Here is a 19,298-nt window from a genome sequence, read left to right as displayed (position 1 = left end):
TGTTCTGCCGCTTGTAATGTAATCAGATGGTCAGATGCCAAAAGCAGCATACCATCGGCGTATGCCATCATTTTATGTGGGACTCGACCAAAATCTATCGCTCGGATTGCATCCGTCTGTATGATCTCGGCGAGAAGTGGCTCAAGATGCAATGCATATAGCAGCAGCGACAATGGGAACCCTTGTTTTGTTATCTGTGTTAAAGCTAGAGGAGGAGTTAGAAGGCAGTTAATTAATAGTCTAACACTAGGTTGCCTATAGTTTGCCTGAATTGTATCTATACATTTTTGCCTGAACTCCATCTTGGCCAAAGTCAGAAAGAGTAATTACCACTCGACCTGATCACAAGCTTTCTCAGTGTCTAGGGCTAGCAGAACTGCCTGGATATTTTTCTTTTTAACTTTCTCTAGTATATGGCACGTTCTCCTAATATTGTCATGTGTCTGCTGTTGTTTTATAAAACCTGATTGGTTCGGGTGTATTAATGAGGGTAATAAATCTTCCATCATGTTAGCTAAGACCTTCATATACATTTTAGCGTCCAGATTTATCAAACCTATTTGACGATATGACACACTTTGCCAGGTTTAGGAAATAATATGATCTTTGCTTCCTCCATTGTGGGTGATAAGCCCCCAGAGTGTGCAAAGGAATTATACAGGTGAGTTAGTCTAGGGACTAATATGTTCCGATATGTTTTATAAAATAAAGCTGGATATCCATCTGGGCCTGGTGATTTGTTCAGTGGAAGATTGCTTATGACCCTGAAAATGTCATCTTGAGTTATATCCAGGTCGAACGGTTCCCGGTCAGCTAATGATATGTGGGGAAGAGTGACTGCTTCTAAATATGCTTTTTGATGCTGTGGATCAGGAAGTTCCGACTGATATAAATTAAAGTAAAATGTATGGAATTGAGAAATAATTTGGAGAGTTTCAGTACACTTCTCACATGATGGAAGCCGAATTAGTTGTTTAATTTGAGATGCAGCTTTCTGCCAGAGTTGTCTAGCCAGGAGTTGGACAGTCTTATTAGCTTTTATATAATATGTTTGTCTAAGGTATAACAGAGATTTTTCTGCTTTTTTTGTACGAAAAAGGTTTAACCTACCCACCGCTGTTCTGTTGATTTTTTGCGCACCTCGCCCTGTGTTTGTTTCCATTGTTTCATTGCACATTTTAGGTATTCCTCCGGCTCTGCTTCCAATGCCTGTTTTTGTTTAATGCCCCCCTCAGCTATCAGGATCCCCCTTAAAGTTGCCTTGAAAGCATCCCATGTCACATTTACAGTGGTCTCCCCAGAAGAGTTGACATAAAAAAGCTCCCCAATTTTCTTTTCTATTTTATCTCTGACAACCCTATCCCTCAAAAGCTCTTGCGGAAATCTCCAAGCCCATATAGTCTGTGGCATTTGTGGGATATTCAGATCTATGGAGATCGGAGCATGGTCTGACAACGTTATTATGTGACAAACAATCTGCTTGATCTTACCTAAAAGTGGGATTGAGGCCCAAACATAATCTATACGTGAAAAGGAGTGATGTACATGTGAATAAAACGTATACCCCTTATCTGATCCCCTTAGAGCTGTCCAAATATCTACCAGGGACATATGTGTGAATTTTTGCTTTAATGTGTTGGAGGGACGAGGTTGGGTATAGCTAGTCATAGTGCTCCGATCGCGTATAGGGTCCCAGGCGATATTAAAGTCTCCAAGAAATACTGTTTCTTCCTCCATGAAGGATTCTAAATGTGCAAGGGTGGTTTTTAGGAAGCCCTCTTGGCCTACATTGGGGGCATACACTGACACCACTGTTAATGTCAAGGACCCAAGCTCCACAATCGCAAAAATATAACGGCCTTCTCTGTAGGCCTTAGTACATATCACTTTAATTGGGGCTCCAGACCTTATTGCTGTAAGTACCCCTGCCACCATCCCCGTAGCATTCGCTTGTACAATAACAGGGTAATGGCGCAAACGCAGTTTGTGCCTATCTAATTCATGGATATGAGTCTCCTGAAGCGCCACCAAGTCCGGTTGGTGGCATGCCAATAAGCCTTCAAGTTTTCTCTGCTTTAGTGGGGTGTTTTGACCCCTAATATTGAGCGTTAGGTACCTGAATACTACATATTGACATTGGGTCCACAGTGAAGCTAATAAATGACTTAACCTGCGTGTTGCTTGCATACAATTTAACACCCCATGCACTACGGTTTCCCCTCCCACCTTTCCTCCCCCCCTGCAATTAACATTTCCTGCCCCAACTGGAAATAAATCCATAATGTTCCCTGGCGTGAGCCACAGTACCTAATGTATCTTGGGGTGAAAACCTCCAGCTATGAGTCAACATTTACCCCAGGGTGAAGTGCAGGGTAACCTAAAACCCCCATCTGTTACCTGAACAGATATAGCCCAAGATGTTGTGCTCCGACGATGCTTAAGGTGGGAGTACCGCTTCTCTGTCTGTTGTTTTAATTTTTGTCATCACTACGAATCTATGAAGAATCGGACCTCTGAGGCAGATTCTCCAGTCCTCTTTCTGTGCGCCCCTGTTTCTGCGCCCGTGTCGATCTCTGAATGATCTTTCTGAAGGAGTGGTATGTGTGGTAGGTTAGCCTTTCGCATTTTCCGTTGGGCCTGTAGTTATATCGTCTTCTGTTTGAAGTATAGCTATTCCTGCTTCGCGGGAGGTGATTCTATGCTGTCGTCCTTCCACCGAAAAAAATCAAGCCAAACGGAAAAGTCTATTAGTATTTAATCCCACGTGACTGTAAGGCTTTCACCACCACTTGCATATCTCTGCTTTTGGAGGGTTATTTGCGAGAGATCTTGGTAAAGTTGAATCTCTGACCCATTGTATGTGATTGGCGTTGCGTTTCTCGCCTCCTTGAGAATTTGTTCTTTTTGTGGGTATAATGTGCAAGCAGGAAGAACATCTTGGGGGCGAGCACCTGGTTCCATTCTCTTCGGGCCCAACCTATGTGCCCTGTCCAGCAGGATATTATTGAGTTTGTTCCCTGATATTCGGTCCGAAAAGGTGTGTGTAACTGCATCTTTGTGCTCCAAGTCCGTCACTGTTTCAGGAAGATTTTTAATTTGAATATTAGAGCGACGGGATCTATTTTCCAAATCCTCAAATTGAAGTTTGAGATTGTGAGCTACCCTTGACAGATCTTCTGTTGCCACATCCGCTTGTTTACTTTCCTGTATTGTTCTCTAGTTTGTGTCAACTCGATCACCCAATGCAGAGATTTCTTTGCTGAAATCCATAAGCGACCACCTGATTTCTGAAGTAAATGTAGAAAACTGCAAATGAAAGGAGGCAGAACATTTTTCTTGAAAGTCCTGAAAACGTTTTGCGAAATCCTCTTTGGAGGCGGCCATGGCTAACTCTTCAGAGTGTGGCTCGGATCTAGAAAGAACTTTCGGCATGCTTGGAGATGCAGGCGTGGTAGGATCTTCAGCCCAAAGTCCATGCAATGAATTGGATGCGTCTGGTGAGCTGATGCGCGCCCAGCTGGGGGACTTTTCTTTTTACTTCTCAGCATGTGCGGACTACTATGTTTATCGTAACAGTCCTGGTGTTCAGCAAATGCCCATTAGATAAGCTTCAAATTATAAATACGAAGTTCCCAGATCCTTTTTATTTTGGATCACCACTTGCTGACCTGATGATTTGCTGTTCAAGCGTCTTGTAGATCTTCCAATTATATGATAAACGTCCTTCAAGCATCGCTCCTATAACCACCTCATGCATGGGGCCGCAATGTCCTTGGGATAGGAGCTGGAAAGACGGCAGGAAACTATACATGTACCCATGGAGACCGCTGCCGATGCCTATGTGTATCACAGGTGGGTTGCTATAGTCAATCAGGGGCCCAACTATGGTTTGTAGGGTTATGCCTTATCCCTTAAGGTTTAATGATACCGCTGGTGACTTACAGTAAAGTGCTCACGTCTGGCAGAGAACCCTGCATCCTGCATAGTTCCACCACTGCTGCAGTGCAAAACACCAAGCTCCTTCTAGGGGAAAACATTCAGATCAGGCCCCACTCAAACTGCTCCCATGTTTGCAACAATTGGATGTTGCTCCAAGAAGGTTTTGTCTTGGTTCGCCCACTTACTTCGGTGACCCCACACGCTATGGTTCCCAACTTTGATGATCTAATGTGAGCGGGGGCTCCTGCGGCGGGATAACCAGGCGAGCCGACCACTCAGCAACGGAGAGGCCCCTCCCTTCCAGCTCCTCTGCCCAAAAATGAAAATGCAAGCCACCGCTCTGGCCTATGGTACTGCTGTCATTTCAGAAGCGGCCTGTCCGATTTCCATATTACTCCAGGGTCTCAACCAGCAGTGTTTACTGGGTAGAGTTTCCTGCTTCAGGGTAATCCCAGCATAGATAATTGCTTATTGCAATTGCTTATTCCTGGACGGAGCACAGGCACGCATGTCCTCAATGGGCGGCAGCAATCTTGGAATTGGCACACATCATTTGGCTACCAAACATGCTATATTGAAAAGTAATCTGGCTACCAACGACACTTTGCTCTGTCCCCCAGCTGGTACTTGATAGGCACAAATGAAGGAGGGATATCCAATATCTCGTGAAGATTGCTGCCACTCTCCGACAAAATCCTGCAATACCCGGTGTGAAAAACCAGAGGATGTTCTCACTAGAAACTCCCAGGGAGGTGGCCAGGGAAGGGCCATTGCACATGGATCCCAACCCTGGGGGCGGACAAATGAGGGAGTATCACCTGGGCAAGGGGTCCTTGGGGATTGGTGGAAGAACGCCCTCGTGCGAGACGAGGTATCCCCCTTCCTTTCAACACACCCCTACTCGACATCCCCTCAGCATATTGTCATCAGAGTCCCATCCTACCTTAAACTTTTCTAACCTTTTCCCTTACTGAATATAAGACTAACACCATCTCTAAACACTAGTGCAGACATTCTCCCCTTACTTAAAACCCTTTTTTACACTACAACTCCCATAATCCTATTCCCCTATTGAAATACCCAAGGACTGAGACAAGGAAGAGAAGGACTAGGATGAGGATTGCCAAAGAAAAACCGCTTAGGAAACGGAAAACAGACTATCACACCTTAACATTAGGCTGTCCCACTAATGGAGTTGGGCAAGGTCCGGCAGACCCAACCCTGACCCAACACCTGCAACCTGTTAACATCTCCTAGGTGTATAAAGGAAGGCTGCTGTGCAAGAAGGGCCATTGCTCTTGAGACACCAAGAGGGAGGCTGCAAGGCTGAGTCCGGCTGAGGATCCCTACCGGAAGCCCAAGCACTAGAGAACGCAGTGGACCAGACCCAGCACTGGTACAGAGAGGCTGCATGGCTGAACTGTGTGTGTTCTCCCGCTACGGGTGCCTGGAGGCTGCCCGGTTCCCTCTCGGGTGAACAATAGAGTTTGGGAGGAGCAAGGTGTCATGATCCCAGTAAAGGCACAAGACATGTGCCTCAGGACCTGGGCACATCCTCCCATGGCAGTGTAGGGAGAAGTTGGACATGTAGGGTGGCTGGCTGGCTGGCTGGCTGGTGCAGGCGTTTAACAGGAGCTGCTTTGACCCACAACAACATAGCCGCCAAGACTGAACCCATCTTGGAACTTAAAATGGCCCCCGGCAGACCCAAAGATCTGGCTTCCCTGGTGGTTTAGTGTTAACAGGGCGCGGTCCGAGGCTATAAAACCACGCCCCGGGCTACCTACCAGAGCAGTGTAATGCCTACTGCTCCTGTTCTTCCACGTGCGGAGCACGCCCGGACTTATCTGCAGCCGTACATACCCGAGAGCTTCATCGCAAGAGTTCCACTTCGAGTTTCCGCCCTGATACTCACTTGGAATTGTAGCCGATAAAGACCAATAGCAAGTGCAGCTCCTAAAACGAGAATGCAATAGTAAGAGACTGAATTGAACTGATAATCCCACCCGGACTTCCCATTTAGCACAACTTACCTGAAACAGCGATCAGCCGCCTTGCTCATTTTTCGCGCAGCGGCCAATTCAGCGAAAAGACATTCCGCGGGGACCGCACCTGGGGAGAGGGAGAGAAAGAGACTTGTTAGAGTGCATCGCGCTACCAGACGACAGCGAACAGCACGAAATAAGCTGCACTCCGTTACGCAAGCGGCTAAAGCCCCCAGAAAGACAAGCAGCTTTACACAAAGACTTTCCTTCATACCGTCAGCATTCAGTGCGTTGCAGCTGGCCTGGACCACTACTTTTAGTGAAGCAACTGGAGTCGGATGCTTACCTGCTATCTCCGGTCCGCCTTCTTCATACAAATACGGTGAGCACCAGCGTCAGCGCACCAGCCAGCCTATCTAGAGGGATACAAAGGGAGGTGGGGGTGAAGGGGGCAGAGCAGGGGAACATGTATTGAATATCTACACTTACTTATTCCTAGATCTTCCACCAGACCCCCTTGCACAACTTACCAGAGGCTCCAAGTCCTACCAGGTCCTCCCAACCTCACTGTTCTCTGGGCTTTGGTTCACCAGTGGGGAAAGGAGTGGTTTGGGTATTCACCATAGCAGAATTATCCTGTGGGGGCAACGCTTCGGAACATTCCGGACCAGGCACTCTTGCAGGGCACCAGAGGTGAGCGTTATACAAGGCTGGCACCGGAGGCCACGGCCTAAGGCAAAGATTGATCAGAAGGAAGGTCAAGACAACCAGTGAGTTCTCGTGTACAATGGGAGAGAGCCCGATTTGTGATATTTCAAGTAATTATCATAACAAATGACTGTTGCATTGTGTAACCTGTAGTTCTAGGAAACAGAGAAAGAGAAATAATTCAGTGTATAATGTGTTGTGAAGTAACAGAGTGGTCCGGCGAAGAAGTAGCCTTATCGAATGTCTCTGACAAATGTGAATAGAGACTCCCAGACAAAGGGGAGTTGTGATGGAAGGTGTCTAAAATGAACTGTTGAAACCATGGCACGCTTGGTTTCTTGAATTGAGTCGAGAATTGCGGCGCTCCCAATGGTTGTTGCAGGAGTTCTTCAATGAATGGCTCCATCGCCCCCTTTACAGCAGCCTCCGTTAGACCAACTATACGGATATTATTGCGCCAAGAACACGATTCCATGTCATCGCATTTACTTCGAATCAATGCAAGTACTTTCTTCAATAAGGTAATGTCTCGATTATGCTGCTCAACTTTATCTTCCCTGCTACTAATCCTGGTTTCCGCCTCTGTTGTTCACCCACTTTCTTTCTTCAGCTTGGAGCGCAATGAGTTGATGTTGGCTGCGATATCATCCAACCTCATATTCACTGGAGCAAAGCCGTTCTGCATAGCAGCCAGTAAGGGGTCTGTAGGTACCTTTGCTACCCGCACTTGCGCTTCAGCATTACTCACAGGTGACACTGGTCGTGGGGCTCCGTGCGGTGTACTCGTATAGGAGTCCTTTTGGCCCTTCCGCTTACCATCACCCTTTGTCATGACTGCAGCAAGCTGGCTGGTATTAGCAGTGCTAAGTTGCCTGCACCCACCAGCAATTTTCCTTCACCACAATGCTCCACCACCCAAAGCCAAAAATATATCACAGGCCTATCTGTATGAGAATATGTACTGGCCCCAGGGTCCCCTGCCACAATCAGACCGCTGTCTCCAGCAGTTATTAGGAGCACAGCTGCAGCTCTGGGTGGCAGAACTGGTGTGAGTGTTCCCACGCTGGCAAGCAATATAATAGGATTGGAGGCACATTGCAGCCTCCTGCCGTATCCACGGTTGCCTGCAGCAGCCAAGCTTCACAATCCCCACAGGGGACAAACACTACAGATATTGCAGGCTTTGTTCCGTGTTCATGTTGCATCGCTGCACTCACCAATACACTGGTGCAAGCGCTGTCAGTCTAGTAGCCGGACCCCCACACAGAGGCCCCAGAAGCCACAGGCTCAAGTATAGTAGCCGCAGTCGGGATCAGTTGCTGCAGCGGGACACCAGCTCGCACACCGCTCGCCTGCGAGCTCACCTCGGCGCCTGGGTCCCGCTGTGGTTTAATCAACTCCAGAGCCAGCAATAAAGTGCTGGATAGCGAGCAGAGCATGATCGCAGTAAAACTATATGGGACATAGAGAGGATTAATTTATGTAAGGATCTTGCCGGGGCCGGAGCGAACGATCCTGCATCCATTTTGGTTGCTGATCAGCAGCGCCACCAAAGCCTTTAAATGTTTAAAGGTCTCACTCAGGTGTGCGTCATTACGAGAACTAAACCGCTCATTACAGTTTCGTAACTCTGGACCCCTCTTCCTCGTCTCAGTACTAAGAGCATTATGGGACTTGAAGTCCATAATGTTCTTGTTTGTTTTCACATTATTAATCTGACTTTTGAGTGTTTTAAAGGATGTATATTTAAGGGACGATTTCAAAGGAAGTAATGGTTTTCTCTTGGGTCTGTAATCCAAACGCAATGTAGAACCATAACTACTAGAAGTAGCAGTATTGACTCCCTGACCCTTATATACATCATTTTCATGTTTACAAAAAGGGTGCTCATACTTGGCACCTTGGGTAAGTCTGGGAGGGGAAGCCCTACTGTGACAACATTCCATTAAATATTCAAGTACTAGGGAAATCTCATCCTCAGAAGATCATGAACACCGCATCGCAGAGTCACCACATTCCATTGACAGCCTTTTACCATGTGATCCTCCCTCCTAATACTACCCCCATGGTTGGGATCAGGTAGCGGCTGCCTTTCCCTGACCACATTGGAGGAGACTTTAGGCAGGGATTCTGTGATGACTCTGCAAGATTCATCACAGGAGTAACAGATGGTATGAGTCTGACCAGTTGTGCCACCTGCCTTACTCTGGTGATATGTTCAGACCAATGGGGTCAGCAGTACCATACACAAATAGCCTAATGTGAAGACCGCTCACGTGTTGATAATACATCCTTCTTTTCATATATAGAACTGCTAGCTTCAAAGAATATTTCAATTACATTAAAAATAACCAGGGTTTTCAAATGAATATCTAGTTTTACAAGCCTAAAGATCTATTCAGGAATGAGAAGTATGTTTTTAGTCTATTGTGACGTATCCGAAGGTGTGGTTGCTGCTTCCGAAGGGAGAGCCCTTCCCAATAGGCCAGGGTGCTGAGGCTGCTACCTGATAGTCCCGCTATGGGTGATACTCAGCGGGTGGATGTCGTGGGAGGAGAAACCCCCTTTGGGACCAGTGACAACCACATCAGGAGAACGCAGTATCCCCACCAATCACCTGACCCTAAACACCTTCCCTACCATAACCCCACCTCTCCTCCTATCCACCCCTAACCTTTTATACCATGTACTTTTGTAGGCCAGCAAAAGTAGAGAGTACTGAGATGAAGATCTCTAGTGAGTTGCAACATCATTCCTCACTCAGTACTGGGACGAGGAGGAGGCGCAGAGCAGTATAGAATACTCACCAGAACCACTTTAGGCATTCTAGTTGTTCACAAGAATGGATTGAAAGAAGACACGTTGAAAGGGAAGAAGGATTTGACAAAGTGTCAAGTCCTTCCTGGATGCAACTGCGAGGGCAAGCACGGAACTGGAGTGAAGGCGGAAGCTGACCGGGATGCCGATAAAGGAGAGAGAGAGAGTCAGAGGCTGGGCCAGGACGTAGCGACCACACGGCCAAAAGGTGGGCTGAAGCTGCAGGGCATCCCTGAGACCCGGAGATTGCGCAGGGAAGCAACCATGCTGCCGGGAATGTCAAGAAGACTGCAGAGCCGCAGCAGAGCGAGAGACTCCCGAACGCCACCGGAGCCCCGTAACAGAGCCCAACTGTTACAGAGGAGCAATCCCCTGCGCTGACCGCACCGTAAGGTACACAGGTGACCAGAAATGTGCTGAAAGCCTCCGGAGATGGTGGCACAAGCTGAAAGGCTGGGACCCTGCAGCCATGGGAGAAACTATTAATTGGACATGGGCTTACACTAAGGCTTGGCAGGAGAGTGAACCGATCCTACAAAGTTGGAAAGCAAAGTCAGATGTGTGAGTCTCGGACCTGCACCCAAATAAAGAGAACTGTGAACTTTATAGGTAGAACATGCAATACTTGGAAGGCGAGTAAACCAAGTCTGTAGGTGCCATCCCAGCTTGGGAAAGCATCCAGGCTGTTCATGTACGTCGCAGTACCTGGTGGGAGGAAGCCAGGTCTGCCAACCAGGCACAGGGACCCACCACGCTTGGGGAGTGCACCAGGTTGTTCCTTTCCGTTGCAGCACCTGGTGGGAGGGAACCAGTTCTACCAACCCGGGTCAGGGACCCACCACAGCTTGGGGAGTGCACCCAAGTCATTTTCCCCCCTCGCAGTGCCTGGTGGGAGGAAACCAAGTCTGCCAAACAGGGTCAAGGAGCCGCTCCAGTTTGGAAACTTATTCAAGCTCTGTGTGCGGTTATGTGTGCGGTAATGCTCGGTGAAAAAGAACCAGGTTTACCAATCATGGTCAGGGGACGGATTTCCCCCAACAATTGTTGAACTTTACGAGGAGCCTGAACAAGGTCGGGGGAAGGAAGATCTTTCCCAACTCTTCAAAGTCTGAAGATTGCAGAACTATCTTTTGTCCAGGGGAAGGCTACGACTCCTTTTGGGCTGGAAACACCGAACTTTTACTTTAGTTTAAACTTAGTTTTACGAATGCTACATTCAAGCATAGGGAGGTTCCTGATTGTTGCAAAAGGGTGGTGGTTATCCCATTGGTAAAAAAAGCCAGGGCAAGACCCTCGAAATTACGACAACCTGAGACGAATCACTAACGTACCATTTGTGCTCAAGATCATCGATAAAGTAGCAACTAGGCAGTTACAGGATTATCTGGAGATGAATAAGGTACTCCATGGTAAACAATTGGGTTTCAGACCCTATCATGGCACTGAAAGTGCCTTGTTGGACCTCCAGACAGGGATGCTGGACATTGTGGATAACAGCAAGTCGGGGCTGCTGATGCTTTTAGATTTATCAGCAGCCTTCGACTTGGTGAACCACGATCTCCTGCTAAAAAGGCTTGGAGAAGTGGGATATTGCTCAAAGCCAGTTATTCAATGGATTAACTCATTCCTTAGTAACAGGATGTCGATTGTCCACTGGGGAGAACAAAGCTCTGAACGCGAATATATAAAGTATGGTGTTCCTCAGGGGGCCCGTTTGTCCCCTGCATTGTTTAATGTGTTTTGTTGCCCATTATGCGATCTCCTAGACGAGCTGGACATTCGTTTTACCAACTATGCGGATGATACCCAGTTAGTCATGGAATTAAGTGGGAACTACAGTAGAGACGCAGAGGAGATCTCCCACGTGTACAAGTCAATTAGTGCATGGATGCTGGAAAATGGCTTATGTATAAATGGTTCGAAAACTGAGTTCCTCGTATTCAGATCTAGTCAATCAAGAGCAAAACTGAGTGTGGATTACACAGGTTTTTATATTGAACATCATTTGATTCAGGCCTCAACAGAAGTTATGACATTGGGTATTGTGATCGAGTCCTCATTGAGCTTGGACACTCATACCAATAGCATTGTAAAGAAAGCACAATACCATCTGAGACTACTAAGGCTAATCAAGCCTTTTCTTTCCCAGGCCCACTGCACTACACTAACAAGAGCTGTTCTTATGTCTAGGCTGGACTACTGCAATGCTATTGTAGCAGGGGCTAATAAAAGATGTATCCATAGGATGCAGGTACTGCAAAACGATGCAGTTTGCATTGTTAAAGGCATTCCTAGAGGCGCTTCTGTCAACGAGCACAGAAGAGGCCTCCGTTGGTTAGCCATTGAAGGTTAGTATCATCACCCATAAACGCATGCACGGCTCAGCCCCGTTCTATCTTCAAGACAGCATTCACTTCAAGCATTCTACGAGGACTACCACATCAAGCGATGCAATGCTTCTCAGGTGTCCCCGTGCTAAAATAGCTAGGGGTAATGGTTGCTAGTTTCTGTCCGAATCCGTGGTAGTTGAACCCGAAGTGTAGCCGTCGAGTTCTTTCTACCAATGTACCCCTCTGGAACACTAAGTTAAATACAGAGGAGTCAATTAGTCAAAAGATGGAGACACCACACGAAAGGCCAGGCACTGCAAGGGAACAAAGGGTAGGTTACTTAGGCTAGTCCAAGACACAATGAACAAGAAATATTGATAGGGCACTGACCAATGGGAATACAGTTTCTTCCTATCTGGCCCGAGGCTAACTCCTAAATCCAGCTAGTTGGGCATTCAAGGTGGTACTCTAAGGAAACATAACATGAGTCATAAGACTAGAGAACAAGACTAAGCGTTAAAAAGGAACAGTGAGGGCCAACAAAATACAGGAACTTACCAAGATGGACAAGTGAAACAAGTGTGTAAACCAACGGGGCACCCAGTGTATCCGATTCTAACCCTATACACGACAGCACGAGGACGCCCATAGGCGGAAGGCAGCAGTCTCTAGTCCCAGTTCCTAAACCGACGGAACGAGGACGCCTAACGGCCTAAGCGCTAGCAAGAGGCAGTCTCAAGTCCATACGCTTAATGGAATACTCTGGTGCAGTGTTGATTTCGTGTGTATCTTGAGGATGGTAGTAATACAGATCCGGACTAGACTTGAAGCGTAGTGGAGTAGCAGCAAAAACAATCCAGGAAAAATGTAATATTGTGGTGAGTATTCCATATAGAGTTCCGGTCAAAAAGAGTGGTCAGGGAGCATTCCAGGTTTGGCTTTGTGCATGCAGAACGCAGGTTTCAATCAGCAGGCGGAGGAGTAGTCAAATACGGTTTTAGGTCCGTTAACGTGTAGGTAAATTCAGGGATTAAATCAGCAGGCAGAAAAGTAGTCGGTAAGCACGCCGGGTCAGTTCTCGTGTAGGGAAATGTGGGATTTAAATCGGCAGGCAGAAGAGTAATCGAGTTACATACCAGGTCCGTTCACGTGTAAACAAGCTGAAGGTTTGAATCGGCAATCGGGGGCGTAGTCAGATAGCATTCCGAGTTCTAAATTGTGTCACAAGGTTTCAGGAGGCAGAGGCAAGGGCAAGAAGTATGGGACAAGAACAAAGTGAAAACAAGAGTGAAGCCGCGATTTTTACAAAATCAGAAGAGGCGCCCAGAGTAACCTGGAAGTGTTTTATAGGGTTGCCATGGAAATTCAACTCCCGCCGTCATGCTCTGTAGTGGAGTGTAATGGACGCCAGAGCCGCCATGGCAACCCGCATCCACGGGACCTAAGAGGTCGGGTGAGACGGAAATGGGGATTATCACTGGATGTTTGTGAGATCAAACCCCTCCCGGTATGTAAACGTTGCCCTAAACTTGGTTTCATTTTCCTGCTTATTGATGAATGGGTCCGACGGGACCCAATCCTGACAGTTTCCTGTACTGGCTGAAGCGACGTGGAATAAACTGCCAGTAGAATTGAGAGTGATTCCAGATCTGCATATTTTCAGCAAGTGTTTAAAGACGATTCTGTTCAAATAGATAGCTCTCTTCTCTATGATCTGTTTACACAAGCTAATCTTTTTGCACCCTGATGCCCGCGGGCTCTGGCACATTATAAAAAGATAAAATTAAATTAAAATAAATAGATGGGAGGGACAAAGTTAGGATTCTGCCATTGGATATTGAGACTTTTACTTTGGACATTCTGACACAAGTTATTTCAGTAGAGGCAGGGAAATCCCTCTCAGAGTTAGGGTGGGATAGATAGGATTTTCTTTTCCTTTTTGAATAAAAGTTTATATTAACCATCATGACCCCTCCATGTCAGAGTCTTACTTCCGCACCCTTACACTAATTAAAAAATAATTTACTTACAATTTCCCAAAATGGATTGTACAATACTCTTTCCTCAAATTCCGATCTGGATCCCTAGGGCAAATGTATAATAGTATCACTCTATTTTATTTTGTATTACTCAAACTGTATTGTGCTCCACATTATATTTTAATATTCATATTTTATATTTCGTAGAAAATGTTTCCTCTTGTTTAGTATTCCTAAATATTAGATTGATTATTTTGTGTTTGTTGTAACCCCATCATTTATTACAGGAGTACTTTTTTCTTGTAGGTTACAAGAAGAAGAATTAACTGATTGGTTTACAGTAGTTTTCCATGTTCTTTATGTTGTCTTTGCAAACTGGCTTCTTGGGGCCAGGTCTTGGATCACAGCTTTCTGTGTCACTGGACCTTTGGGGCTGGCATTTGGAGACTGTTCGGGGTCAAAAGGCTTTGTGTCTGGTTTTGGGGATAGGGCAGGTCCTAAGGAGCTGGCTGACCTTAGGTAAACCCTCAGAAATCTTTCCGGTCTCATTTTCTGGGGCTACAGTAAGCATCAGTCAGAACAGCAGAGCTGGAGGCTATTGACAACGCCCAGTAGGAGATTAGGTGAAACCTGTGTCTGTGGACGCTGCATTTTAGTTCTGCCCCAGTGTCTGTGTGGTATCTTGCTCAATCTGTGTGTCTAGGTGAATTCTTTGTTTAACTTCAGTCCGATATGCCTTGTCATTATGATGGAACAAGTTACAGTATTTATAATGCCATGACCTGTTGAATGTATGTATCCTGCGCCGGGCCATAGATTTTAAATGTCTATGCTAGCTTACCAGTACATGGAAACTTAAAAAATGCTCAGTAAACATAGGCCACCTTTAACCTGTCTCTAACCAGGCATGTGCTTACAGGCAGACTCCTCTGGTGTTAAGCAAGTTACAGATGTGACCGGATAACCTTGGAGTCTGTATTTATATGTGCTGGCTGTGTTTAACATTGCACTCCTTTTCTCCTAACCCACACCCCAAACTAACATCCGCATTGAGTTAGAGCATCCCAAAATGTATTTACGTATGGCTTCATTAGTGGGTATCTACATATGCGTAAAGCATATCTTTAACTAGGGGTCCTGTGACCATTGTGGCGGGTTTTGAAGTTCCTTAGATGAGGAAAAAAGACCTTCCAGCCATAACACTATCAAGTAATGGTGCTGGGAGTAGTTAGATTTGCAGATGTGTCTCTGCATTACTGGTACAGTCTCCAGCTAATTTACGTAATGGTAGCAACTTCATTGGTATAATGAACAACAACAAAAACACTTAATAAAATTGAGAGCCACATTCATTCATATGAATTGAGAATATATAAGGAATTATTGGCAAGATTGGAATTGGGGAGCACTACATTACTTCAGTGGGAGTCAGAGGAATTGGGGAATTGCTTTGTATGATTTCCCAAGACACGAGACAACTTTGCTTGTCACAGTAGGAGTTGACATCTCCCAACTCTCTCTACCCTGACCTCAACCACCGGTTTTCCTTTTCGTAAACATTTCAAATACTTTCAGAATACTTGACCTAAAAGCATTAGCCAATTTAAGCATGGCCCTTGCCCATCATTTATTTCTAAAACCCTCCCAGTCCCAAAATACTTGGCAGTTAAAGTGAAATGCCAGAATGTGTGTCCAGCTGACAGTGAATTTACATGCCCTCTGGTTTTCACCCTGAAAGGAAAACATTTATCCTTAACAGAAAAAGCACATAAGCATTGACCAAAATTGGCCCAAACTGCATACTGCACTAGTCCCTTAGTTTACAGAGCCAATCACTAATTGCTGATTTCTCTGATCGACTTGTAGGTCATATGGGTTTATTCCGGACAGGGCTGATTAAGCCCTTCGTCCCTCCAAGACACACCTATTGAGTACTAATAACACCAGTTGTTTGGAGCACTATGAAATGGCAAAATACAATATTAAAAAAGTAATTATTTTGTTCTTACAAGAATTACGTTGCGCAAAACACCACCCAGCTTATGGAAAGGTCTGCCGCCACCAGCTGAAACATACCTATGAAGTTTGTGAAAATTCAATAATTTAGCAGATTTTATTTGGGTGAAGTTAGCTTTATGAGCGAGCTAATATCTTCTAAGCAATATGCAATTTAAATTTAAATAACCTATAGAAAAAGGAAACTGTTCCCCACAGATCTAATGAAATCGCCAAGTGGGAGGTTGTCTTTTAAATTTTCCCCTAATTAATGTCATTTTGATATTGATATCTGAGAATCAGAAAGCTCAGTTTGGGCCTAGGTTGGACAACACAACAAGCATGAGTCTGCAGGTGCACCTCACTATAATCCTTTGAGTGCCTGTCCCCTCTAGGGGTCAACAATGCTAGACCTAAGATGTTTTGTTGTGGGTCCCCAGGACCTACCTGGGGATGGCACAGGCATTACTGCTGCTAAACCCTTAATTAGGGCATATGTGTGCACCTTCTGGCAAAACAAGACCACTTTTCTAGCATGAATATATGTCCCGAGGGCACTCAAATGGTATACAGAGTTGCCTGTTGAGGTGCCCTGTATGTCTGAAAGAAAAATATGCTAGAATGTGACAGGGAAACCTACTGGTCTCTGGAGCACTTTCTTAACAGGCGTTCTTGGCAAGTAAAGACATCTGATATGTATTAAAGGCACTGTCAATTACTGTATGCTTCTAATGGCTGACAACTAGATGTTCTTGTGAAATATCTGTATGTTTGGTATCTTTGATCCCTGATCGCTGAATGTTCTATTTTTACAGAAGCAGGCCAAAGCAGATTCGGGAGATGGGAGGAAATGTACAACCATGCTAGATTTTGATGCAGTAAGTTCTACTTTTTCTTTTTTATTGGAACGTTAGTGTACATAATACAGCAGTCCTTTCAACAAATTGTTTGTGTTATGACAAGCAAATACAATTGAGAGAAACTCTATTTATAACTAGAGGTAAAACACTCCCAACTGCCCCTTTACCTTAACCTGCCCCATGCAGCCCATTAGCAGGAGAGTTTACCTCAGAATTAAGGCAGGATGTGATGAAATCTAATTCTGGCCAGAAATACAAGGGAGTGCAAAGGCTTCTATGTGCCACACCCAAACCTGTACCATACTGTGGCTTATTGCTGTTTCAGACATAAAGGTAAAAAGGTAGAACGTGAAAACTATACCTCCTTCACCTCTATTTTGGTAGTGTAGGCCGTAGGCAGGCTATACTCTTTAAAGGTGTGAGTCAGCAGCAGAAACCTCTAGGCAACAATAGGACAGTAAATTACAAAATCAATGTCCAAACAAAGGTCTAAAAAATATACACTTTGCTCAAATCTGACAGTACTTAAAACACTAACAACCCACCCCTGTAAGGAAACAACCAAATTATATATTGTCCATATATAGGAACTGAACATTCTGGTGTATACTGCAGGATGGAAAACGTAGGTACAGTGGTTAAAAAGGAAAAGGCCGTAAATTATTCCTCTAAGAATGTCATTGGTAAAGTAGAAAAAAGGATCTAAACCAGTCTCTAGGTCCCAAGGTATAGGTCAGAGAAATCATTACCTCACTCTCGTTTCAGGGGTTTAGTAGTGTTGAGCCGATTTCCTTGTGTATTTCTATGGGTCTGATATGTGATTTGAATTTGTCGAGGTGGCTGGATCGCATTTGTGTACCACAGCATGTAGCACTGTACAGGGATGACTTGTAGGCATTCAGGAAATGCAGGCACTATTTCAAGTTGGCGTTCTTTGGAGGTCTCAACTGGCATTTTGAAAATAGAAGAAGCTAGTGATTCAGTCCTAGCCTCTCCTTGCAAAGCGTTGGCTCGAAGAGGCTTGTTCGGCAGAGGATGGCTTCAAACAAGGAGCATCAACTGACAATCTAAATGGATAGACGAAGCATTAAGGCTTTGAGCATTGACGTTGACCAGGTACATGAAGCGTCAAAGCCTCAAAGATGATTTGACAGTGCCTTGAAGGCTTAAAGGTATCTTGAATGTGAATGCTTTGGATGAAATTAAAAGCACATTAGTGTGTTAGAAACCAGATGGTGTCTTACCCGCTAATCCCCGGGGATCTGTCATCCAGGTGGCTAGGACACAGCCATTGCTTTTGGATCCAGTTCCTGGGGGTGCACCAGTGCGGGAGGATCACCTGGATGGGGGATCTTTAGGAAGTGGGACACCGGATGGTGAGATGTACCATATACAGAGTGGTCCGTCACCACGTGGGTGCTCATTCGAAGGTCTCTGTTAGGAATCCAACTGAGAGGTGACAAATGTGTATTGGGAAATCGAAGTGGTCCTGCAATGGACCAAACTAAATCCAGTGCACATTCGAAAGTTTTCGATAGCTAATACGAACTGCAATTGGTCCGAGCCCGGCTGAGGGAGACTGGTTGTGTAAGAGGAGGGATCTGAGCCCGGCTGATGGGCATCTGGGTTGAACCCTGAGTCACCCGAGAAAGGATATTCTTCTGAACATTGGAGAAGGGTATCTGAGCCCGGAAGAGGGGATCCAAAGTAACGATTGTGGTATAAAAGGGATCTGAGCCTGGCTGAGGGGGATCCAGGGTGATGAGTGAATCATCTAACCTGAGTGCTTGTAAAAGGAAAAAACGTTTTTGTTTTTTATTTGTACATCAGGCCCTCTGCATCAACAGACTTAGATAACTTAAGAGACTTGGGCACAGAAGGCCCTGAGTGTGCAATGCTCGAGTGAACCGCCTTGTCCCGTGCTGAAAACGTGGGGAAGAGCGGCCAAGGGCCTGAATGTCCTGACATATCATTTTGTGAACACTTGTTTCTTTTTCATGAACACTAACATACACTATTTGTATTTAGCTGTAAGGATTGGCAATAGTTTCTTTTAGTATAGGCCCTTTTATTTTGACGAGACTCGACTAGGCTTGCATTATTATTATTTGATGGTTGTAGCTTGCTCCCATCTGTAGATTTAGGATTCATAGGCGTTTATCACACCCTTGTTAAAGTTCAATAAACTCCCTTGAACTGTGGTCACTTGTGCCTGTTTTAATATTGATGCCATGCCTTCCTTAGAAGTGCCAGAGGTTAATGCCTCTGAGCATAAAGGATGGCTGGGAATCCATGTCAACTGGAGCTTTATTATGCACTTAAAACACCAGGGAAGTATGACGGTCCCTTACTGGCACACTGTTTCCACTCTGGATACTTGGGTGTCCTAATCAAAGTGTCATTAATGCAGTCAAGCTAGTAAGGTATCACAGCTGATGTTTCTTTTGCCCCTCAGGGATGTTAATCCTAGCAGGGGATTGGTGCATTTTAAGCCCTCTACTAGAATCCAATAAAGACAACCTTTTTAGGGACGGTTGCAACCTCTTTCATGGCAGTTCCCAGAGGTCTTAGCCCCCAGGGCAGTCATTTTGGTGCATAACAAGCCACGAAAAGAGTTATCCAAGATGGTGGAAACAACCATTCTTTAAATTTAGCTTCATGGTTAACTTAGCTCCGCTATTGTAG

General features: G+C 45.5%; 1 protein-coding gene across 5 annotated transcripts in view; it reads left to right on the top strand.

Annotated features, from left to right (window-relative positions):
- LOC138472640 (putative 4,5-dihydroxyphthalate dehydrogenase) overlaps positions 1–19,298 on the top strand; it is a 2,792,617-nt gene that overhangs the window by 372,148 nt on the left and 2,401,171 nt on the right. For all 5 annotated transcript variants that reach the window (XM_069610913.1, XM_069610911.1, XM_069610914.1 and 2 more), the window contains one exon: positions 16,569–16,631. In XM_069610913.1, the coding sequence (XP_069467014.1) occupies positions 16,569–16,631 (63 nt within the window). The remainder of the gene's footprint in view (positions 1–16,568; positions 16,632–19,298) is intronic.

This window comes from Ambystoma mexicanum, chromosome 8 (assembly GCF_040938575.1).
Source record: "Ambystoma mexicanum isolate Mex_15411 chromosome 8, UKY_AmexF1_1, whole genome shotgun sequence".
Taxonomy (NCBI): domain Eukaryota; kingdom Metazoa; phylum Chordata; class Amphibia; order Caudata; family Ambystomatidae; genus Ambystoma; species Ambystoma mexicanum.
Note: the sequence above shows the minus strand (reverse complement) of the source record. Positions and strands in the feature narration are given on the sequence as shown.